Below are 25,809 nucleotides of genomic sequence, written 5' to 3'. Positions count from 1 at the left end.
CTTCATTTGATTTTTTTTTCATTAATTCCCTTGAGATTCTCGACTTTTTATTGTTCCATATGAATTTTGTTGTTATTTTTTCTAGATCAATAAAATATTTTCTTGGAAGTCTGATTGGTATAGCACTAAATAAATAGATTAGTTTAGGGAGTATTGTCATCTTTATTATGTTCGCTCGGCCGATCCAAGAGCACTTAATATTTTTCCAATTATTTAAGTCTGACTTTATTTGTGTGGAGACTTTTTTATAATTTTGCTCATATAATTCCTGACTTTCCTTTGGTAGATAGATTCCCAAATATTTTATGCTATCAACAGTTATTCTGAATGGAATTTCTCTTTGTATCTCTTGCTGTTGGGTTTTGTTGGTGATGTATAAAAATGCTGAGGATTTATGGGGATTTATTTTGTAGCCAGCTACTTTGCTAAAATTATGAATTATTTCCAATAGCTTTTTGGTAGAATCTCTGGGGTTCTCTAGGTATACCATCATATCATCTGCAAAGAGTGATAGTTTGGTTTCCTCATTGCCTACTCTAATTCCTTTTATATCTTTCTCGACTCTTATTGCCGAGGCTAGTGTTTCTAATACGATATTAAATAATAATGGTGATAGTGGGCAACCTTGCTTCACTCCAGATCTTACTGGGAAAGGTTCCAGTTTTTCCCCATTGCATATGATGCTTACTGATGGTTTTAAATATATGCTCCTGACTATTTTAAGGAAAAGTCCATTTATTCCTATGCTCTCAAGTGTTTTTATTAGGAATGGATGTTGGATTTTATCAAATGCTTTTTCTGCATCTATTGAGATGATCATGTGGTTTTTGTTTGTTTGGTTATTGATATAGTCAATTATGTTAATAGTTTTCCTAATATTGAACCAGCCCTGCATTCCTGGTATAAATCCTACTTGGTCATAGTGTATTATCCTGGTGACAATTTTCTGTAATCTTTTTGCTAATATTTTATTTAAGATTTTAGCATCAATATTCATTAGGGAGATTGGTCTATAATTTTCTTTCTCTGTTTTCAGCCTACCTGGTTTAGGTATCAGTACCATATCTGTGTCATAAAAGGAGTTTGGTAGGACTCCTTCAATCCCTATTTTTTCAAATAGTTTATATAACATTGGAGTTAATTGTTCTTTAAATGTTTGGTAGAATTCACATGTAAATCCATCTGGTCCTGGGGATTTTTTCTTAGGGAGTTGATTGATAGTTTGTTCTATTTCTTTTTCTGAGATGGGACTGTTTAGGATATTTACTTCTTCCTCTGTTAGTTTGGGCAAGCTGTATTTTTGGAGGTATTTTTCTATTTCATTTAAGTTGTCGAATTTATTGGCATAAAGTTGGGCAAAGTAACTCCTAATTATTGCTCTAATTTCCTCTTCGTTAGTGGTGAGTTCTCCCTTTTCATTTTTAAGACTAACAATTTGATTTTCCTCTTTCCTTTTTTTAATCAGATTTACTAAGGGTTTGTCTATTTTGTTGGTTTTTTCATAGAACCAACTCTTAGTTTTATTAATCAATTCAATAGTTTTTTTACTTTCAATTTTATTGATCTCACCTTTTACTTTTAGAATTTCAAGTTTAGTGTTTGACTGGGGGTTTTTAATTTGTTCCTTTTCTAGCATTTTTAATTGCAAACCCAATTCATTGACCTTCTCTTTCTCTATTTTATACAAATAGGCCTCTAGAGATATGAAATTTCCCCTTATTACCGCTTTGGCTGCATCCCATACATTTTGGTATGATGTCTCATTATTATCGTTTTCTTGGGTGAAGTTATTAATTATGTCTATGATTTGCTGTTTTACCCAATCATTCTTTAGTATGAGATTATTTAGTTTCCAATTATTTTTTGGTCTACTTCCCCCTGCTTTTTTGTTGAATGTAATTTTCATTGCATCGTGGTCTGAAAAGGATGCATTTACTATTTCTGCCTTACTACATTTGAGTTTGAGGTTTTTATGTCCTAATATATGGTCAATTTTTGTATAGGTTCCATGAACTGCTGAAAAGAAAGTGTATTCCTTTCTGTCTCCATTACATTTTCTCCAGAGATCTATCATATCTAGCTTTTCTAGTATTCTGTTTACCTCTTTGACTTCTTTCTTATTTATTTTCTGGTTTGATTTATCTAATTCTGAGAGTGCAAGGTTAAGATCTCCCACTATTATAGTTTTACTGTCTATTTCTTCTTGCAGCTCTCTTAGTTTCTCTTTTAAGAATTTAGATGCTACCCCACTTGGTGCATATATGTTTAATATAGATAGTGCTTCATTATCCATGCTGCCCTTTAGCAAGATATAGTGTCCTTCCTTATCTCTTTTAATTAGGTCAATTTTTGCTTTAGCTTGATCTGAGATCAGGATGGCTACCCCTGCTTTTTTGACTTCACCTGAAGCATAGTAGATTTTGCTCCAACCTTTTACCTTTAACCTGCATGTATCTCCCCGCTTCAGGTGTGTTTCCTGTAAACAACATATTGTAGGATTCTGGCTTTTAATCCATTCTGCTAACCGCTTCCTCTTTATGGGGGAGTTTACCCCGTTCACGTTTATGGTTAGAATGACCAATTCTGTATTACTTGCCATCTTGTTAACCCCGGTTTATGCTTTCCTCCCTTCTTTCCCCTTTCCCCCCCTTCCAAGTATTAAGCTTGTGAGCACCCCTTGCTTCTCACAGCCCTCCCTTTTTAGTGTCCCTCCCCCCGCCTTAGAGTTCCTCCCCCTATCTTACCCCTTTCCCTCCCAGTTCCTGTATTCCCTTCCGCTTAGCTTATTCCTTCCCTTTCCACTTTTCCCTTCTCACTTTTCAATGAGATGGGAGAAGTTTCACCATAGATTGAATATGTCTTAAGATTTTTCACTTAAAGCCAATTCTGAAGGCAGTAAGATACCCACTATATTCATCCCCCTCCATTCTTTCTCTCAGATATAATAGGTTTCCTATGCCTCTTCATGAGATGTACTACCCCCACTTTACCCTTTTTCTGGTACAATGTCCTTTCCACATCAATTTCTAGAACAAGGTATACATGTATTCTTTATACATCTATATAGTCAAAATATAGTTCCCAAGATTAATCTTTACCTTTTTAGATTTCTCTTGAGTTCTATATTTGTAGATCAAACTTTTTGTTAAGTTCTGGTTTTTTCATCAGAAATAGATGAAATTCGCTTACTTCGTTGAATGTCCATCTTCTTCCCTGGAAAAAGATGCTCATTCTCGCTGGGTAAGTTATTTTTGGTTGCATACCAAGTTCCTTAGCCTTTCGGAATATCATATTCCAGGCCCTTCGATCTTTTAATGTGGATGCTGCCAGATCCTGGGTGATCCTTATTGTGGCTCCTTGATACTTGAATTGGGTTTTTCTAGCCGCTTGCAATATTTTTTCTTTCACCTGAGGGTTCTGGCATTTGGCCACTATATTCCTTGGTGTTTTGATTTTAGGATTCCTTTCAGTGGGTGATCGATGAATCCTTTCAATGTTTATTTTTTCCTCTGTTCCTATGACTTCTGGGCAGTTCTCTTTGATAATTTCCTGGAAGACAGTGTCCAGGCTCTTTTTTTCATCATGTTTTTCTGGGAGTCCAATGATTCTCAGATTGTCTCTCCTGGATCTGTTTTCCAGGTCTGTTGTCTTCCCCAGAAGGTATTTCACATTTTTCTCCATTGTTTGATTTTTTTGGATTTGCTTGACTGATTCTTCTTGTCTCCTCGAGTCATTCAATTCCACTTGTTCAATTCTGATTTTCAGTGAAGTATTCTCTTCACTCACTTTTTTAAAATCTTTCTCTAATTGTCCAATTGAGTTCTTTTGTTCTGTGGAATTTTTTTCCATTTCGCCCATTTTGTTTTTTAGAGAGCTGTTTTCTGTTTCCAGTTCACTAATCCTATTTTTCAAGGATTTTACTTCTTTATCCACTCTCTCTTTAACTTTCTCCAGGCTCTTTTGCCAAGCCTCCCTCTCCTTTTCCCAAGCCTCCCTCTCCTTTTGCCAAGCCTCACTCTGCTTTCCCCATTTTTCTTCTAGCTCCCTTGTGAGAGCCTTTTTAATCACTTCTATGAGGTTCATCTGTGCTGAGGAACAGATGATTTCCTCCTTTGGGGAATCACCTGGGGACTGCCTGTTTTTAGTCTCCTCAGGATTTAGAGTCTGCTCTCTATCTGTATAGAAGCTGTCAAGGGTTAAAGTCCTCTTCAGCTTCTTGCTCATTCTGTCTATTAATCAGAGATAAACTACCAAAGAAAAACAGAAAAAACTGGAGTCTTTCTTTGGGGGGGGGGCTGGGTGTGTTATCGAGCTTCCTCTACAGACTGCAGGTGGCAGCAGTGAGGCACTAGCAGGACTGTGCTGCGCCTGCGCTCTGAGATCCCAAAGCGTGCTGAGTCACTGAGTGGGGGAAGGGGGGGGACCAGGTCCTGAGAGACTCCAGCTGTTTGCGGTTGTATTCTTCAGCCCCGGTGTTTTTAGCTTCTCTGCTGGGCTGTTGACTTGCTGCAGGTTCCAAACCTGTAGCGAAGCTCTCCCCACAGAGACGGCTACGATCACTCCCCACCCCCTTCAGCTCTGCTCCCGTGCTCTCACTGCCGCTGCCCTCAGCCTGCGCCCGATCTAAAACCGCCCCAGCCCTCCAGTAAAGACAGACCTTTCTTGGCGGATCTCAAGGATGGCTTCTCTTGGTAACTTTTTGTGGGTTTTTTTCAGTCAAGCATTGATTCAGAGGCTTGTAATGAAGTGGATAGTGAGAGAAAGCGCGGAGCTTATGCAACTGTGAGCCTCCTCTCCGCCATCTTAACCGGAAGTCCCCGACTTTCTTATTTCCCATATGATTTATAGAGCCTGTCAAATTGAGTAACTAAAAGGGAATTCACAAGTATCAAAGACAGATTTATTGACCTAAAAAAAAAAAAAAAAAAAAAAAAAGCAAGGCCTAAAGTCTACAAACTTTGGCAAATGCTTACAGGCCAAAGGTGGCCATCTCCCTGTTTCTGTACTGCCAGGAAGCTAAGAATGTTTTTTTACATTTTAAAATAAAGTTTTGTTGTATTTAGAATATAAAAAACCTTTTTAGCTTCTGGTTCCCAAAGAGGTACCAGGTAGATCTGGCTTTTGGCCCTAGTTTGTAACTAGGATCCAAGGGGCAAAGACCAGGTCAAAAGGGAAGGAGATAAAGATAATAAGGATGACTAGAGTACAATTGGCATTCTTTGGAAGTGACGTGGAGGTCTGGTACTAGGCAAGATAATAAAGCTCAGCTATCATAGCCCAGAGTCCTACAAGCAGAGTTAAGTTGTAGTGGGAAGAGATGAGGAAGTCAGAGTCAAGGCAACATGCTTTGGAAATGGCCATGAAGAGCTGGGATGTTTCTGGTTCAATCATACTATTAATTTCTTTCATTATTGAAATGTGACTTAATATCCTATTTCAAAAGATGTTACATCCCTTCCACATTCAATTCTATTATGGACCTCATTTATATTATCTTCTCAAAGTTGTGTGTGTATGTGTGTGCAAGAGAGAGAAATGTAACACAGACACGTAGATATTTAATTTTTGAAATGTCTAATTCATTTTGGATAAGATAGTAATATTTGTGATACTACAATATCTACTACTACAGCTGTAGTTTATAGGAAGTATGCAGTATATAGAAACTATATGATGCTAACTCACAACCTTCCTACTCAGAATTTTTTAACTATAAAATAACGATTTTTCCTATTCAAATCTAATTTTTCCCATATTCACGTAGCATTAGCTTTTTAAAAAAAGACAATTGTCAAAGAAATATAGGGAGGAGAAGGAACAGAGACATATAGAGTCAATAATTAAATATTATTAAGCAAATAAATATTAAGCATCATTAAAGAGACTCTCATGCTGTCTCTTAAGAACTTTAGAATTGATTGTATGACATAGGAGACACTGGCACACCCAACATGACAAGCCCTTATCAGAGAAGATGCTGGGCTCTGTGAGCAAAGCAGAATTTACGCAGTTCAGAAGAAACACAAGATGCACAAAGTTAGAGTCCAATCCATATTTTCATAGAGACTTATTTAATACATGAATGAGCAAGCTCATATTGGTCTGATCAGTCACAGTTGGACACAATATAACTCGACTCTAACATTGATGTCATTTTGATCTTCTTCAAGAACAAAAGACAATAACCAATCAAGTGCCCACTATGTGCCAGTCATGATGCTAAATACTGGAAATACAAAAAGGAGGCAAAAAACAGTCCATTCCCTCAAGGAGCTTATAATCAAAGACAACAAACAAACAAATATATTCAAATCAAGCTTTTTATATGATAAAAACAATATAATTAACAAAAAGTAGCTCTGGAATTAAGAGGAGTGGGGAAGATTTTCTGTAGAAGGTGAGATTTTAATTGGGATTTAAAGGAATCTAAGGAGATCAGCAGTTGTCCATATAATCTAATCTAATTGACCACATGAACAAAGATCTCTTCTACAACATCCATAATAAATGATCTTCTAACATTTTTTTGAAGATCTCCAGTGATGGAGAATTTACGGCACAATTTGTCTGCTTTTGGACAGCTCTCATTTTTAGTTAATCTTAAAATCAAGTCCAAATCTGCTTCTCTATAACTTCCATACATTTCTCATAGTTCAGGTCTCTGAGGACAAAAAAAAGTCTTATCTTTCTGACACAAGTAAGCCCTTCAGATGCTTGGCCATACCTCTAGCATGTCTCTTCAAAAACTTTTGTTCTCCAACATTCTCAGTTCCCTCTATGTATCAAGTGCACACACTCTAACTTGCCAAATGTCCATCCTAAGTGTGATAACTAGATCTAAAGAGAATCCTTCAGATGTGGTTTAACATAGGCAAAGCATAATGGGACTGTCAGTTCTCTTATTTTGACCAGTTTGTAATGAAACAGACTAAAATCACATTCAGTTTTTAAGTTGTCCTGAAACATTTGTGAGTTTGCTGTTCACATGGTTCTCTTCTTCTGGAAACCGTAAATCTAATATGATGACACTCTGCATCTATTTCTTTATAGGAGTAGAGTTCCATTTGATTTATGTTACTGTGAATTATTCAGTTATTAAATATTACATAGCTGTAAATACTTAAGCCAGAAGAGGTAATAAAACAGCCTAAGATCACATTCAGATTTTGAACCGTCCTGTCACATTTGTGAGTTTGCTGTTCACAAAGTTCTCTTCTTCTGGAAATTGTAAACCTAGTATGATGATACACTGCATTTATTTCTTCATAGGAGTAGAGTTCCCTTTGATTTATGTTACTATGAATTATTCAGTTATTAAATATTACATAGTTATAAATACTTAAGCCAGGAGAGTCAGAGGAAATGCTTTCATTTCTCAATAAATATCCGTGCACACCAGAGAGAAATCTATATATGTGAAATGCAATGCACATAGGTATATATGTAAAGATGATTTCTAACCACAATCATCATGAATTGTAAATGAATTTTCAGTTTCTCGAGTAGTGAGAATAAACTACTTCTATCTCTACTTTCTCATACATTCTCTCTAATGCATCTAGAGCTGGTAAATCCTGAAGCATGGGATTTTTGTTTGTGTAGAATTAAAAAAATTCCTACCTATTTCTGTTGTTTAGTCATTTGGATTGTGTCTAACTCTGTGACCCCATTTGGGGTTTTCTTGGCAAAGATGCTGTAGTGGTTTGCCATTTTCTTTGTATTTTACAAATGAAGAAGCTGAGGCAAATGGTTAAGTAACTCACCCAGTTTTATTTGTGTTGGATGTCACATGCCATGATTATTAGAAATCCATCACTCTCTTTCCTTTCCTTGGCTTCTGTAGAGCATACCAGAGACAAATTTGAGACACCTGGTCTTTGCTTTCTCCTATCTACCAGTGCAGTATTTAAGTGGGTGTGACAGGGGAAAAAACACCAACCAATTTGTCAATATTCTCTAGTTGAGGATTGTGTTTTCTCTTCCTTTTTCATCTTTATCATCTTATTTTATGTTTTTTCTAGATGAGCCATACAACATATGTCCCTGATCATAGAACAGGCTATTTGCATGTTCATGGAATACTTGCTCTGCAATGAGCTAATCATTGTGCTATCTCTTAAGCAGTCTGTGGGAGTTTTAACCAAAAGAGGATTGGTATTCAAGATTAAGACATTTTACTGATATTATCTATCTTTGTAACATTTGACATAGAAACAAAAGTTAAGAGTTGAAAAGACTCTTAGAAATCATCTAGCAAAACCCTTTCATTTTATAAGTGAGGAAACTGAGACATAATGAGATGATGATAAGAGGCAATAGAACCATGATTTAAATCTGACTTCTTAAGTCCTAAGTCTAGCACTCTTTTCTATATTACACCATGTCAATGCCCATGCTTGCCAGAGATCAGTGACTCCACCCATGTCTTCTTTTTGTGGCAAATCTTCATAGAAACTGTTACTCATTTAATTATGAATTCATGTTAAATAGCAAAATGAGAAACAAACCCACATGTGAAATAAGAAATACAGGCTTTGATTAAATAGCCTGACCCAAATAGTGTGTTCCTTCATACTGTTGAACCCTTTAGATGTCAAACTAATAAAAGGCTAATCTAAAAAAAAAATAGAAAATGCAGAGTGAGGATAAGCAAAAGTCTTTTGTGGCACAGGCTAGGAGTAGGTTTGGAGTTCAGTCAACTGTTAGAATTATAATTATTATTTTACACTGTAGATGTAATCATTTTCTAATTTTCATGTATGTACAGTGAATCAACTTTCCTTAGGAATTTAAGGACAAGTATCATGTAATAAATATTTCTGAATCCCTTAGAGTACTAAAACAATGTTGACTCAGCACATAGTAGATCTTCAAGAAATCCTTATTGGTGTATTGAAATTCATTCATTCAGAACATGAATGACATTTGAAACATTTAAATCTTATAAATCTCTCTTCACATTCTCTTCTTAACCCTTTATACTCCAGCTGCCAACCTTTATCATTCTACCACAACTGCTATCTCCACAATTACCAGTGATTTTTTTTATTTCATTTTTTCCAAGTTTATATGTAAAACAAATTTTTACATTTGTTTTTAAAACTTTGAGTTATAGATTCTCTTCCTTCTTTCCTTAGTCCCCCCTCTCCCTTTGAGAAGGCACATAGAAGCATATCTTTTTTAATTTAATTTTTATTGAGGGTTTTTTTTTGGGGGGGAATCTCTATTATTTTTTGCATAACTTATTTTAAAACAGAGATTCCCCCAAAGAATCTCAGGAAAAATTGTTTTTTAAAAGTATGTTTCAATCTGTATCCAGACCCAATTAGTTCTTCCTCTGGGTATGAATAGCATTTTTCACCATAAGTTCTTCAGAGCACTCATGGATCATTTCACTGCTGTGAAAAGGTGATCATCTCACAACATTACTATTATTTTGTACTCAGTACATTTCACTTTTCTTGAGTTCATGAAGGACTTTCTGGGTTTTTTCTGAGAGCATCCTGCTCATCATTTCCCATATATGGAATAATATTCCATCACAATCATATGCTACAATCATGTTATTCAACCATTCCTCAATTGATAGTTATCCCTTCAATTTCCAATTCTTTCCTGAGAGCTGCAATAATTAGTATTTTTGTATCTAGAGGTCTTTTTAAAAAAATCTTTTTGGGGATTCATATCTAGTAGTGATATTGTCAAGTCTAAGGATATGCATGATTTTATAGCTCTCTAGGCATAGCTCATATTCTTTTTATCATTTTTCAATTGAGGAATATCTTTTTTTAATAAATTTGACTCCATTCCCTATATAAATGAGAAATGAGGCCTTCATCTGAGAAACTTGCTTCAAAATTCTTTTCCCAATTACAATGCTAACTGTATTTCCTTCCCTGTTTGTTGTATTTTCTCTGTCCTTTCACTCTGACCTCCTTCAAAAGTATTTTGCTACTGGCCAAACCTTCCCCCAATATGACCTTGTTGCCATATCCCATTCCCCTCCCACTACCATGTAAAGTAAGATAGATTTCTATATCGATATTGAGTATTTTTATTATTTCCTCTTTGAGTCTATTCTGACAGGAGTACAGTTCACTCATCCTCCCTCTCCTCTCTCTCTTTCTCTGCATTATAAAAGCTTTTCCTTGCCTCTTTTTATGAGACAATTTATTCCATTCCTACTCTTCCTTTTCTTCTGGTAAATTCCTTTCTCACCCCTTAATTTTATTTTTAATATATTGTCCCTTCATATTGAACATATCTGTATCTATATCTATATACATATATATGTGCCTTCTATCTATATTTGTTCCTTCTAATTGCCATAATAATGAGAAAGTTCTTATGAATTACAAGTATCATATTCTCATGTTGGAATATAAACAGATAAACCTTATTAAGCCCTTTATGATGTCCCTTTCCTGATTACCTCCTGATATTTTTCCTGAGATCAGTATTTGAGCTCTAGAGGGTCTTTCCATTATCAATGCTTGATTGAAATTACGCTGTTTCATTGAATTTGCACCTTTACCCCTGAAGAATTATACTCAGTTTTGCTAGGTAGATGATTGTAGATTGCAATCCTACTTCAATTGCTCTCCAGAATATCATATTCTAAGTCTCCTAATGTTTTAATGTAGAAGCTACTAAATCTTGTGTTATCCTGTCTGTGATTCCATTATGCTTAAATTCTTTCTTTCTGGATGTTTACAATATTTTATCCTTGACCTATGAATACTGGAATTTGGCTATAATATTCCTGGGAGTTTTATCTTGATACTTCATTCAGGAGGTGACCAGTGGATTCTTTCCATTTCTATTTTAGCCTCTCGTTCTAGGATATCAGAATAGTCGTCCTGATAATTTCTTGAAAGAAGAGGTCCAGACACTTTTTTTTTTTTGATCATGACTTTCAGTAGACCAATCATTTTTAAATTATCTTTCCTAGATCTGTTTTTTCCTGTTTGTTTTTCCAATGAGGTATTTCACATTGTTTTCTATTTTTTTCATTCTTTTGGTTTTGTTTTATTGTTTCTTGATTTCTCACAAAGTCACTAGATTCTACTTGCTCAATTCTAATTTTCAAGGAATTATTTTCCTCAATGACCTTTTTTACCTCCTTTCCCATTTGATCAATTTTGCTTTTTAAGGTATTCTTCTCCTCAATAACATTTTGTATTTCCTTTTACACCACTCTCAATTCTCTTCCCAGTTTCCCCTCTATCTCTGTTACCTGATTTTCAAAATCCCTTTTGAGCTCTTCCATAGCCTGAGACCAAGCTTTGGATGTAAGAGCTTTGTCTCCTCACCATAATCACTTTGTTCTGAATCTTTTTTCTCTTGTTTGCTCATTATCTCAGCTTATTACTTGACTTTTAATTCTTTGTTAAAGTAGTGTTTTGTTTCCAGATGGAGGATGTCATGTCCCGAGAGTCAGGGGTTTTGTGTGATTGTTTTCAGAGATCCTTCTAGTGATGTGACCAAAAGCATTTTTTTTTGCCCTGGAACCTATAAGGAGAGTCCCAGCTCCACTGTGAGGAGGGTCCCAGCTCCTCACTTTTAAGTTCTAGTGTGCTGAAGCAAGAGTCCTTCCTCAGTAAAGGGAGCTGAGGTGAGCTAAGGTCTCTTAAAGCTGCCACCGCTGACCATGACCACTCCTGGTTTTCTGGTTTCCCAAGGCCCTCTCACCTTACTGACAAACCCTACCAACCATCCAAGTCGCCTTTGATATCTCGAAACTAAGAGGTCTGCTGGGCCCAGGCGTCTCTGCTGCAGTCTGCACCAGAACTGTGTACTGAATTCCCACTCTGGTGCCACAGCCTTTCCCTACTGACCTTCTAATTTGTCTTCAGCTGGAAAATGTTCCACTCCATCTTCTTTGTGGATTCTAATGCTCTAAAATTTGTCTGATATCATTATTTAAAGAAATTTGGAGAGATTTGGGAGAGAGCTGGGCGAATCCTTGCCTTTGACTCCACCATCTTGGCTCTACCTCCCCCCAGAGATCTCTTAATTGCCAAATCCAGCCATTTTTTCTCAATCTTAATTCTCCTTGATCTCTCTGCAGCCTTTAACACTACCCTTTCCTCTTCAGGCTTTCGAACATCACTCTATCCTGGTTCTCACCCTACCTCTCTGACCACTTCTTCTCAATCTCTTTTATTTGATCTTCATCCAGATCAGACCTTCTTAAATGTAGCAACCCTCATGATATTGTTCTGGTCCTTTTGTTCCTTCTATACAATTTCACTTGATGATTTCACGAATTTAATTCTATGTGAATATTTTTCTCTGTTGATAATTCTCAAATCTACCTATCTTGCCCCTTTTCTCTGCATGACCTCCAATTTTGTAACTTCAATTGCCTTCAAGCATCTTAAACTATCCAATAGATATCTTAAAGTTAACATGTCTAAAACAATTCATTATCTCTCCCCCACCCCAATTTTCTCCCCCATACCCCATCTTTCCTATCATTGTAGATGACCACAACATCCCCCTAGTCCTTCAGGAGTCATCCTGGATTCCTCATTATCTCTCACCTCCCATATCCAACCTATTGCCAAGGCCTGTTGATTTCACCTTTGCAACATCTCTAGAATATACCACTTTTCTCTTCTGACCCTACCTCTACTCTAATGGAGACCGCTCATCACCTCATTTTTGGACTATTTCAATAGTCTGTTGGCGGGTCTGTCTGCCTTAAGTCTTTCCCCATCCCAAGCCATCTTCCATTTTACCCACCAAATGATTTTTCCATGTCATTTCCATACACAATAAATTTCATAGCTCTCCACTTCTTCTAGGACCAAATACAAATTGCTCTGTTTGGCCTTCAAGGATCTTCATAACCTAGTCCTCCCCTACCTTGCCAGTCTTAAGGGATAGAGCCAAGATGGTGGAGTAAAAGCAGGAAACCCTACCTTACCAGTCTTTTCACATTTTACTTCCTAAGAGGTCCTTTTTGATCCAGAGACACTGGCCTCCTGACTGCTCCATGAACAAGACACTCCATTTCTCAGGCCCCGGTGCATTTTCTCTGGTTGTCTCCTAGGCCTGGCATGTCTCCCTCCCTAACTCTACCTACTGGCTTCTCTGGCTTCCTACAAATCCCAACTAAAATCTCATTTTCTACAGGTAGCTTTTCCCAGCTTCTCTTAATTCTATTAATTACTTCCTATATATCCTGTGTATAGTTTGTTTATACATATTTGTTTGTTGACTTCCTTGTTAGACTGTAAGCTCTTTGAGGACAGGAATTGTCCTTTGCCTCTTTTTCCATCCCCGGTGTTTAGCTTGCCATTCCTTCCACATAGCAAACTACTTACTAAAATGTTTGTTGATTGATTCTTGGCAGAGAACAGAGAAATCATTCATGAGAAAACTTGAGACACAAAGATATGGAATGACTTGCCTAAAATGACCTAGTTAGCAAGTGACAGATAAAATTTGAATTCAAGTGGCCCAATTCCAGATTTAGGATTTTTTCCATTATTCCAGTTTCCTCTTCTCAAGGGAAACGGATAAAAAAGCTGAAAGAAATAACACTATTTAAGTGGAGGATAAAGTAAATGGAAGAAGCCTCTCTCTCATAGTAAGAATTGAGAAAATAGAGAGACTCTGTAAAAGATTAAGAGAAAAGTATAAAGGAGTGTTTCCATTAAAAAAAAAAAAACTATGATATATTGAAGAATATACAAAAAAAAGTCTCACACATCCCCAGATCCTATTTCTGTCCACCTCTTAGGGGTCCATAGACAAGTACAAATGCAAATACAACTTCCCTCTGTCTCTGTTCTTGCCTCCCTATGGCTAACATTAATGACTCCCCAAGGAAGGTCATGAAGATTCACACTCCCCAGGATTCATTAGTTCTATTCTTACTTTTTCTGAGTTTTCTCTCTTTGACTCTTCAGTCCAAATCTCCTGTCCAACTTACTCCTTCTTAAATCTCTCCAGTCAAAAGGCAAGACTTTGGTCCCCAAGAAGAGTTCATCTTCAATGAAAAGGGAACAGGTTGGCAAGTACCCAGGAAGAGATGTCCTCAGTCCTCTTAAGGAAGATTTTAATTGGGTTTAATTTAATTTAATTTAAGAGGAAGGTTTGATAATTAAATTTAATTAATTTAATTTGCTCATTGTCCATAGCCCTTACATAGAGCTGCCTTCTCTATAACTCCATCAAGTTAATCATATTATTCTGATCAACTCTCTCTATCACTCAATCCTTCCTTATGGTACATCTGTATTTTCATTTTGTTCTCTCTAATCAGGAGACTTTTTTAGTGATAGTGAGAAACAAAAAGTTTAAACATAAGGACTACAGAGGTATTTAATATAGCTGTTCAAATTTTCTTATGGTAATTTTCCACAATAGACACTAAGCCATATAAACTTTGATTGGTCAGTAAGAGAGTAGAAGAGAATGTGAATAAAGATTCTCCCTCCTTTTTCAGACTTTGTCCTTAAATCTGGCTTAAGAAGTTTAAATACAGAGTTTGGACATAGGTAGGATACAGAGTTAGGACATAAATTAGGTTTTGATTCAGACAATATTCCAGATCACTTTTGAAAGTAGCAAAAGATGGGAGCAGAGGTCAGGAAGTGGGGTTTTGATAAGCAAGGTAAAGCTTGGTCAGTTGCTTTTGTCATATCTGCCATAAGATTGAATCATGAAAACTCTAATATCTCATATGTTTTCATTAGTCTTTAAAGCTAATATTACATAGAGAGTGAAAGAATGGAAATCATAGACTGCCTGGATCTTTGACAAGGAGATATCTAAGATGTGACAAGTGAATAATTGTTATTCATCCTTCATTTTGAAGAGGACTAGTGACATGACAATTGGATGGCTGGTGTTTTGACTTGCTCATGAATTGGATTTAAGTGAGGCAAAGGTATTCAAAGCTATGAACATCACTCTCTTCCAGCTCCCAGAAGTCTAGTAGCAGGACAAAAATCAAGACATCTGGTGATGGCCTGGGTTGCAATGGATGACCTTGGTGTCTATGATGTCTGATGAAGTTCTAAGTGCCCCATAGTGCCGCCTTCAGAGGCCATTGAAATAAATTATTCTCATTCACCAATTTTATTGGGGAAAGTCTACAGAATAATCATAACATTGGTGAGAGATATAAATCTATAATTATATTATTGTGAGCAAAATGGGAACTTCTTGTACTCTGTGCAGATCAGAAATGCCCTGGTAAGCTATAGTTTTAGAGAAGTTTCCATACCACTGAAAAATTAGGTGGTTCTAAACAAGTCTGTACCAATAGTACAGTTTTTTTTTTCCCAAGTTAAGGGACAAAGTTTATTTTAATTGTAATGCTAATTGAAGCAGACAAAGTTCCAAAAAAGTTTAGCAAAGAACCAGGAGCAAGAAGATAAATTTATAGAAAAAAGATAAATCAGGTGCTTCATGTCACTGATACACTAAATTTATGGCTTACCAGAAGTACATGTTAAAATCAAGTCTTCCTGAACAAGGATACCCATTAGCTGGCATTGCCTCTTTATATAATAATAAAAACGTATTCTTCAAACCTGTGACATTGGCTTTTCAGTTGTTCTACAAACAAGACATGTTATCTCTTGACTCTGAGTATTCTCTCTGGCTCTCTCCCAAGTCTTCTTCATCCACTGCTGACTTCCCTGAAGTCTTTCAAGTCCTAACTAAAATTTTGCTTTCTACAGGAAGGCTTTTCAATTCTTCTTAATTTTAGTGCCTTCCTTCCATTAATTATTTCCTTTTTATTCTGTATATAGCTTGCCTTGTGTATATGTTTTTGCATATTGCCTCCCCCATCCCATTAGATTGTAGGCTTCTTGAGGATAGGGTCTGTCCCATCCCCCTTTCTGGATTCCCCAGTGCTTAGTTAGCACAGTGCCTGGCACATAATAGATAATTAATAAATGTTTGTTGAAGTAATCATTAGCATTTCTAGAATATTCTAAGTCTTACAACTTTCAATTAAGTAAGATAGCAGTACAAGAGTTTGTAGAGGTACCCAACTTGCCAACACACAAGCCAGCAAATATCTGAAAAAAAACCCCAGATGGAGAAAGGATAAGAAAAAACACAGGAAAAAAAATAAGAAAACTCCTCCCGTCCAGAATCTCAGAAGAAGAAGAAAGAGAAGCAGGAGAAAGAGGATGAGGACAAGGAGGAAAAGGGAAAGGAGAAGGAAGAGGAGGAGAAGAAAGAGCAGGAGGAGAGAAGAAGAAAGAAATGAAGCAAGAAATAAAGAGTAAAATTAAAAGTGAAATTAGAGTTCATGAGGGATGAAAATGGAAGGAGAACAAATAACTTAGGGCAAAAGGTTTGAAACCTTACCCAAGTGGTAGAAACATGAAAAAATAGAACAGAGAAATCAGAACTTAGTGACAATATGAGATGACAAGAAATAATTAGAGCAAAGCTAAAAGATTTTAAAAGTAGAAAAAAATGTAGCTGTCTTCTATCAAAAACAGCCAGTCTAGAATACTGCTTTAGGAGGTATAATTTGGTAATCATTGAACTTCCTGAGATGCATGGACAAATAAAACTGGAAAGCATATTTCAAGAAACTAAAAGAAAATTTCCCAATTTTTTTGAACAAGAGGAATAAGTAAAAAGTAGAAAGAATGTATTAGTAATTTCATGAAAGTAATCCCAGCTAAAATCCAGAGGTTCCTTCTCTTTCTCCATACTCTTTTAATTTTCAAAGAAGAGAACAAGAGAAAAGGGGGAGAGGAATAAGATATTATGGAAAGAAATTCACAATCATAACTATGAGAGTGAATGGGATAAACTCATTCATAAAAAAAGAAGCTAGCAAAATCCAATAATTTGTTGTATGTAGAAAAAAACACTCAAAGATTTGTGCATAGTTCAAATAAGTGGCTAGAACAGAATTTATTATGTTGTAAGTGAATAAAAAAGGCTACCAATTATGATCTCAAATAATGCTGTAGTAAAAATAGACAAGATTAAAAGTGTTAATCAGAGAAGCTACATTATGTTCATCAATGTATCATAAATAATGAAATAACATTGATATTTATTATACATGTACTGAATGTCATAGCATCCAAATACTTGTAATTTTGGATTTTGGATTTACTTGTGTAAATTCAGTCAAATTATGAAGAAAACAGATAGCAAAATCATAATAGTTGTGAACCAGTATATGCCTCATTCACATCAAACAAATCTAATAAAAAGATAAATTAGAAAGTAAAGACCTGAATAGGATTTGAGAAAAAGTAGGATAGTTCTCTGGAGAATAATGAAAAAAAAAAAAAAAAAAGCATTGGCTTTGTGTTTAGAGAAACTGACTCTAAATCTTACCTCTGATGTACATGTACTATCGCTATGATAACTGAGCAAATTACTCAACTTTCCTGACCTATAATATGAAGAGATTATATTACCTCTAGCTTCAAAGGTTTCTTTCAGTTCTAGATCTATAATCCTATGAGTGGAAATAAAAAAGAATATACATATTGCCAAGTGAAGCAAAAAATGTCCATGTGGTAGGGCACAGAAACAGTTGCAAGAATATTATACATTTCCTTTACTGACCACAATGACCACAGAACTATAATCAATAAGGGTCATTTGAAGAAAGGATTCAAACTTAAGTGGAGACTAAATGATTTAACCTTTAAAATATGTGGGTCAAAGAACAAATAAATCATAGGGAAAAAAATTTTGTCCAAAAACAATGACATCAATGAGAACGTATATCAAACTTTAAGAATAAAGTTGACCTTAGAGGAAAAATAATAATCTCCAAACTCTTTTGTCAGCAAAGAAGGAAAAGAGAATCAGTGAATTGGGAATACATTTTTTAAAAAAGACTAGAAAAGCAAGAAATTTTAAAAACTCCAGTTAAACTAAAAAATGCTTAAAACAAAACAAAAAAAAAAGAGAACTAAATTGAATTTTAAAAAAAACAGTTCATAAAGCTAAAGTCTGGTTTAAAATAAAAAAAAAACCTGGTGAAGTAGAATCTATAAAACTAGTAAAGGGTAATGAAACAGTAGAGACTGGTTAAAAAAAAAAAAAAGCTAGTAGAACAGAATCTGATTTCTTCAAAGAAATTTGCCCTTATAAAAAATAAAAATAAAGAATTCACAACACATGAAAAGAAAATAAAGGAAATTCTTTTAAATCATTTTGTCCAATTCTATGGCAACAAAACTACTAATCTGAATGAAATGGATTAATGTTTAAAAAATAAAAAGATAAAGAAAACAGGAAAGAATAAATAATGTACTCATTAAAAAGTTGGAGGATAAGGAAAGAATATATTTTTATAATAGGTAGTATAACAATAGATAGCAAAAGTATTGTTGACCAAACAATGGATAAAAAGGACCACAAGTGATAAAATGGACAATTTTGATTGCATAAACTTGAAGAGTTTTTACTCATCCTAAGACAATGAAATTATAATTAGAAAATAAAAAGTGAACTAGAAGAAAAAACCCACTGCAGAAAATTTCTTTAATAAAGTACTAATTACCAAGCTATCTTTGTCATAGATAAAAATATATGAAAATAAAAGACATTACCAAATAGGCAAATAGCCAAAGGATATGAACAGGCAGGTCTCCATATTAGAAAAGTAAGCTATCAACAATATAAGAAAATATTCCAAATCACAAATAATAGTAACAGAAAACTGTCAAAGATGACTGAAAAGAAAAATGACAGTTATTGGAGATCCTATGGGAGTACAAGTACTATTGGCTAAATTATGAAGTCATCCAGTCATTCTGAGAAACAGTTTGGAATTATGCTCAAAAAGTGACAACATTTTACCTATCTTTTGACTCAGCAATACCAACCTTAGACAAATACAAAAAGGAATTAAAAACAAAGGAAAAGGACCCATATGTACAAAATATTTCTAGCAGAACATACTGTTCTTGAAAATATGTGTAAATTTAAGGAGCACCCATCAATTGGAGAATATCTGAACAAATTATGGTATATGATGTACTGAGATACTGTTGTGTTGTGAGAAATGCTGAAAGGTATCATTTCAGAGAAACTTAGGAAAAGTTGTATGAAGTGATTCAAAGTGAAGAGGACAATAACAGAACAATTTATTAGATAAGTACAAAATTGTAAAGGAAAACATGTGAGAAAAACTAGGATTAAACTAATCAAATCCAAAAGGCTGACAAAGAATCATGCTTCCCAACTCTTTGCAGAGAGGTAGCAGACTAGAGAGGTTGTAGAATGAGACTCACATGTTCGAAGATAACCACTTGTATAGATTTATTTGGTTCAACTTTATTGTTAGAAATGGAGTTTTTTATTCTAGAGGTGAAGGGAAACTATGGCAGGGAAGGGAAAAATAGAGATCAGTGATAATAATACTAAAACAACAAAAATAAAAGTAAACAATGAAAATGTTTTAAAATACAAAGAGAACAGAAAGAAATTCAAATATCCATCAAATGGATAAGTAGGACAATGTTGGAACTACTCTTTTAATTCTAATATGGATTTTAAAGGAAAACTATGGATGATAGAGATTAATATACAATCTTATTTCTATAATACAGAAATTATATATATATATATATATATATGTATATAAAACAGAATTCTATTTAGCCTGTAGAGTAGTTTAGTGGTGCAATAGATAGAGCCTTGGGCTTGGAATCAGAAAGACTCACCTTCATGAGTTCAAATCTATCCTCAGACACTTAACTAGCTATATGACCCTAGGCAAGTCATTTGCCCTCTGATTCAGTTTCTCATTTGTGAATGAACTGGAGAAGAAAATAGCGAACCCATTCCAGCATCTTATCCAAGAAAACCCCTTATTGGGTCACAAAATGTTAAATGTGACTGGAAAAACAACTGAACAATAGTATCTAGTCACCTTACTCAGTTGCTTCATTTTGTTCCACGGAGAATTCCCTTTAATGTTGACTGAGAACCACAGAGCCTCCATTGGTTCATTAAGCCCACACTTCTTATTTTATAAGAAAAGCAAATAGAAAACAGAACAGGGTCTGGAACCAGAACCACCTGACATATGCTTGGTTCTCCTGGCCCTTCTTTCCACTTGAGAATCTTTCCTGAAAGTCAAGGGTAAAAGCGGGAGGGGGAAGGAGGCAGTGGGGCAATTGGGGGAGGACTCCGGTTCACGTGTTCACTCTCTCTTTCCTCCTCCTCCTCTCACTACGTCTCCTCTCCTTCCCCTCCCTCCTTTCTTGATCTGGGCTTCCCCTTGTCCTAGATTCTGCTCTGGTCCTCGGGATTCAGAATCATGTGGGTGGAGTAGCCCGGAGGGACAACAGGCTCCCAGAACAAGGGAAACCGTCTCAGACCACACCTCTGCAGTGGGCACGCTATTTTTTAGCTTTGTGCTAGCACTGCAGAAGAGAGCCCAAAATAGACTTTGTGGCTTCCTCCAGCAACTTGGACCAGACCTGGCGCTAAGGAACCCTTTCGAGTCAGCTATCCCTCCTGCCCTGTTGGGCATCCTCCAGGCTCACTATCCAAATGATCCGACTGAGAATTGAGATAAGACTTCCCCTGGGCCGAGTGCAGGTGGATCTTGTCTTGAGGGTCTCCAAGCTTTCTCTAATACTTTCGAGGTTTCTCCAGTGTCATGGTGGGAGAGGTTGCTCGATTGTCATTGTAGAAGTAGTGATTCCCTCTTCCCAGAGATCGCCAAGCTATTAGCCTCTGACGGGCTCTGTTTCATTATTGGAGCAACATGTTAAAAAGGGCATAAATTTGAGGAGCAAAAGTTTCGGCTCCTCAAGAAAAGACCTATTCAGAGTCAATTTGACACACAAACACAATATGGTTCCCATAGGATTTCTTTCATTAGAGAAATCTTTCCAAGATTTATTTATATAGTTCCAAGACTTATAAATATGTATATTTACGTATTATTTATATATCATTTATATGTATTCTTTCGTTCAAGGTTCTCTTTTCTGAATTGTTCTCTTCTGCCCTGTCTTCTATCTTTTACTGCTCAAATCAAGCCCCATTCCCCTATGAAGACTTTTTTATCTTACCCTATTATCAGAGCTCCTTAAGCATTTAAAATCTGTACCATATATTTATTTAATATTTTAGGGTTCACTTATAATATCACGAGTTTAAGTCTTCCCAAAATGAAAATAGGATATCATACTTTTTAAAAAATATATCACAATATCTAACATCTCTCTGGGCACATGGCCAGCCTATTAGAATGTAAGCTTCTGGAGAGCAGGAAAGATTTCATTTTTATGATTGTATCCCCAAGACTAAAACATTGACTGGCACATTCATTATAGCTATTTTCTGATTGATTGATTATCCTTTTTGATTGTTTGAGACAAGATGTCCTGTAAATATTAGTCCTAGCCCTGAGACATATAATCTTGTAATTGTATGATTGATTAATAATATCCCAAGGACTTTACTTTATGCTATATGTAGCCCAAGGAACTTATAAAATGACAGAGTAAAAAGCTAAGGTATATAATTTGGAAGACTGAATTGAAGACCATAATGCTGAATGCATTGAGATACTTAGTCATGAAATCAAAGAAAACAAAATATTAAGATTGCAAATTAGAGTTTCACTAAAAGTCTGTCAGATTAAAAGACTGGCCCAGAAAAGGATTTGTTTTCGTATGCGTTCTTAAAAAAATGGATTCTCCAAGCCTAAAAATCTTACACTAAAAATCTTACAGATAAAACTATATTTACTAACACTAAGTCTAGCATCCCATTCTAAGTGTACTCAAATCACAGGGTGAAGGTATTTCAGAACAACAAAATATAATTATTACATTGTAGATGCATAAAAAGTAAAAAAAAATTGTGCTGTTCAATGCAATAAATTACTACCAATTATATATGCTGTTTTAAGCCTCTCGAGTACAATATAATATAACATTTGTTGTTGTTTTTTCCTAGATTTTCTGAAGCAAAGGCCTTAGGAGAAAGTATAAATGAAGTAAGAAGTAAAATTGGTAAGAAGGTTATTATATTCTGTTAGGCTATTTTTCATAGACCTTTTTCATGGTGAAAATCAAACCATGATGTACCTCAAAATAAATATGTCCTTAGTTTTTTGAGTGCTCTTCTGAGGTAGGGAGCTTAACATGGACTCTCCCCAAATAGCATGAATATTATATACTCTCTCATCAGTCTTCAGTTATTACATAACAGATGCTTCATCAATCTTAATTTCTAACCCCTAGCATCCTTACTCTACATAAATTGTATGTGGTAAAAATTTGATTTTGAATAATCTTCATTATAGCATTTGCATGAGATGTGTTTGCTTTCCCCTCCCCCCTACTATTTTACAACAGGAGCTTCATTGCTTATATTTTCAACTTTACAATCCAAAAATTGTTTTTATTGAATATTTTCAAGTGCTTTGCAAGCATTTTTATAGTGTCCCAGAGCAGCTCCATCCTGCTGCCCATGGCAAGTTTTCAGGCATTCTGGCACATAAAGGTGGACATTGCTCAGGGCTATTTAGTAGCGTGGTGGTAGAATCAGACCCAAAAGAAAACATTCCTAACTGACTGGTAACACAGATTGCTGACTCTTCACCCTTGGGCTAAATGTCATTAGGAAACTAGGACTAGAGAGACTAAAGGCAGTCCTGATAAAAGTATTCTCTCATATCTTTTTTTTTTTTCCAAAGAGGGAAATGCTTATACAACTCTTCTCCCCATCACCTTCTACCCATATTTTCCATATGCTCCAGTCTAGTGTTGATGGTACACATTGAATTTAACAGCTTTTTACTCCTTAAATTTCTGCTGTCCCAGAAGGAAAGAGAGAACAAAACTAGGTGATTCTGTCCTTTTAGATTTTCTTATGAAACAAAAGCCCTACAAAACAATACAGTTGCCTTGTTTTAACATTACTAGCCCCAAGAACATATTGAATTAATTTTGTTCTGGTAAGCATGAAATCCACATTCTTTTTCTTGACTCTCAGTCATCAAAGCCCCAAGATATGAATGAGCCACATGATGGCAACTAAACTTCAAGTCTGACAATCCCACTCAACAGTCTCCAGACCCTAAGTAGTCAGACAAATGCTATGTGAAAAGACATTCCATTCCTGAGAATCTAGGCGAGATCCAGAATAGAAAAAGCCATCATAGGGTACATGTGTGGGGGCATGTGGGATGGATGTCAAGGAAGGCAAGCTGAACTTTTGCTGGACCAAATCCTGGGCCTCAAGCTGTCACGGCTCATTCAGGAGGAAAGGAGTCCTTTAAAGGATTGGTTTGGAGCAGCAAGCTGGCCTTAGAGTAGTACAAAAATAAATCTCTTAACCTCTCTGAATCTCATGGGGGTATTTCATGTGTGTCAACCATTCCATGATGGTCCAGAACTATACTAGCATATAAGAAATGAAATGACCTCCATCAAGGCAATAACAAAGAAATGGGAATGATATTTAGTAATCTTACCTCACAAAGTTACTGTGGATCAAATTTAGATAATGTGTGTGAAATTGCAAAGTAGAATACCCAATCCCAATGAGAGGTGTTATTAATAAAATAGATCAAGATTTGGTTCTTTGAGGACTAATGATAAATATACTACCTCCTTCCAAAGGAGAACAATTGATATTGTTTGAATACAAAATACAGACATATGCTATTTTTCCACTTTCTTTCATTCTTTTTATTTTATTTGAGTCTTATTATACAAAATGATTAATATGGAAATGTTTTACATGATTGCACATATATAATCTATATCTGATTGATGTATCAGGAAGGGAGAGAAGAAATGCAGGGAGAATAAACTAGGATTTGAAAATCAAAACCTGAAAAAAAAAGTTTAAAAAACAACATGTAATTGAAAGAGGGAAATATTAAAAAAAAAAAAGATTTGGTTCTTTGAAGAAACCCAATAATCTGCACATCAAAAAAAAAAAAAAAGATCTTCTAATTTGCAAATGTAAATGTGTTATTTAATGAAATGTATTATAAGGTCAATTAAGTTTTGGGGGAAGAGGAGATTCTTAGTACAGTGACTTAATGATATATTCTCCAGAATTCAGGAATATGCTCTACTTTGCTAGGACAAAAAAGGGCAGATTCTCCAGAATGTAGACAAATGATGCAATTAGTTTTACTAATGTGATAACTTAAGAGTTATATTAGTGTTGAGCTTAATGTCATGCTACACAAGCAGAGAGTAACCAGTAATTTCAGGTTGATCGAAAGTTGTGCTAATGAAGTCAAGACCACAATATGTTTCATTCTGTTCCCAGTCATTCCACTGTTGGCCAGTCATCTGATAGACTTGTGCTATTGGTCACAAAGAATCCAGACAACCCATTATACGTGAATTAGTGTCATCCTTTCTCTACTGCTAAGGGGTAGGAGGGGGAGAGAAAGGAACAGAAGTAAAACAGTTTAACCTGTAGTCTATCTTTTAAAAGATACCCTGGGCATCAAAATAATATATTTATCAAGTGTAAATAAAAGGGGATATGTATATACAGAATTCCAGGGAATCATTCAAAAAATCTGGTTTCCAAAGAAATTTATGCCATTTTTGGGTATATTTTTTCCAAGGAAAAATTAAATCAAGTGGTACTTGCTGTCCCAAAAGTCATCTTTTCCCTTTAGTAGATCCAGAATTATTTAATCCTCTAAAGCAATCGAGAGGAAGGGCTCGATGACCATATGAGAGGAGTTGCACACCCATTGGCAGAATTACTCTAATGTGTGTCTTTATTCATGGAGACAGTTTTAGGGAGGTAAGACTGCTGTGCGTGGGATGGTGACTCAGCTCCGGTCTGGGATGGCGACACATCCTGTTTCTAAGTCCTGCAGAGAGCAGAAAGAATGCCAAGGAGTTTACAGTATGAGCAGGCCTGGGTCAGTGATGCTGGCTTTGTCCAAGGAAATTAAATCGGCTTTTCTTAACCATATAAAGAATAGATCAAATCAACCAGACATATTCAGGATTCAAGTTGCCAACATCATCTTATTTCAGTTGGTAGTTTTCCCTTGAAATTGCTATCTAGACTTGCTGTTTTTAGATTTATCCCCAGACTCCATGACAGATATTATCTGAGTTGTGGATAAAACTATTCTGTATAGTTGCAAAGTAGCCACACACATAAGGCTGCCATACGTGACACAGACTGTGTTTTGTGCATACTCATACTTGTGCCTCTGCGTAATCATCTGAAAGTGTCAAGAAGCCAGTATGGTGATAGAAAGAGAGAGGAATAGACTAAATGAATAGTGATTTAGAAGTGTAAGGGTAACAAGCTACCCACATTTGGTTTTATTGACTGATTCTAGCATCAATGTTCCACCAGTAGCAATATTCTCTTTGGTAACAATTGGGCAAGGTCATCTAATCTAGGCAATACTTGAACAAGAATCCCTTTTCTCCCTCCCTTTTTTAGCTGCCCCCTCCCCAAGACAGCCAGGAAAATGACAGAGAATATACATGTACAATCAGTTTTTAACATATTGCCATATAGGTTATATTAGGAAAAAATCAGAAAAAAAGGAAAAATTAAGAAAAAGAAAACAACAAAAACCTAATAATAACAACAGCAAAAGGTGAAATATCTAGCTCTCCTATGTAATAGAGTTCAACCTCCGTCAATGTGACCCTTTGCTCTTATGAATAACTCAATGTTAGGGAGTTTTTCTTTCCATTAAGCCTAAATCTTCCTATTAGCAACTTTGAGTCTTAGACCTAGTTCTGTCCTTTGGGAATAAAAAAAAAAAATTAGGTATAATCACTTGCATGACAATCCTGCAAATATTTTGAGATAGTTTCAGGG

The 25,809-nt window shown here is 35.5% G+C and overlaps 1 protein-coding gene across 7 annotated transcripts in view; it reads left to right on the top strand.

The window, feature by feature from the left end:
- The window catches only part of KIF6 (kinesin family member 6), a 463,312-nt gene that overhangs the window by 337,644 nt on the left and 99,859 nt on the right, over positions 1-25,809 (top strand). For all 7 annotated transcript variants that reach the window (XM_051996888.1, XM_051996884.1, XM_051996886.1 and 4 more), the window contains exon 15: positions 21,937-21,992. In XM_051996888.1, the coding sequence (XP_051852848.1) occupies positions 21,937-21,992 (56 nt within the window). The remainder of the gene's footprint in view (positions 1-21,936; positions 21,993-25,809) is intronic.

The sequence above is a fragment of the Antechinus flavipes genome, chromosome 4 (assembly GCF_016432865.1).
Source record: "Antechinus flavipes isolate AdamAnt ecotype Samford, QLD, Australia chromosome 4, AdamAnt_v2, whole genome shotgun sequence".
In the NCBI taxonomy this organism is placed as follows: domain Eukaryota; kingdom Metazoa; phylum Chordata; class Mammalia; order Dasyuromorphia; family Dasyuridae; genus Antechinus; species Antechinus flavipes.
Note: the sequence above shows the minus strand (reverse complement) of the source record. Positions and strands in the feature narration are given on the sequence as shown.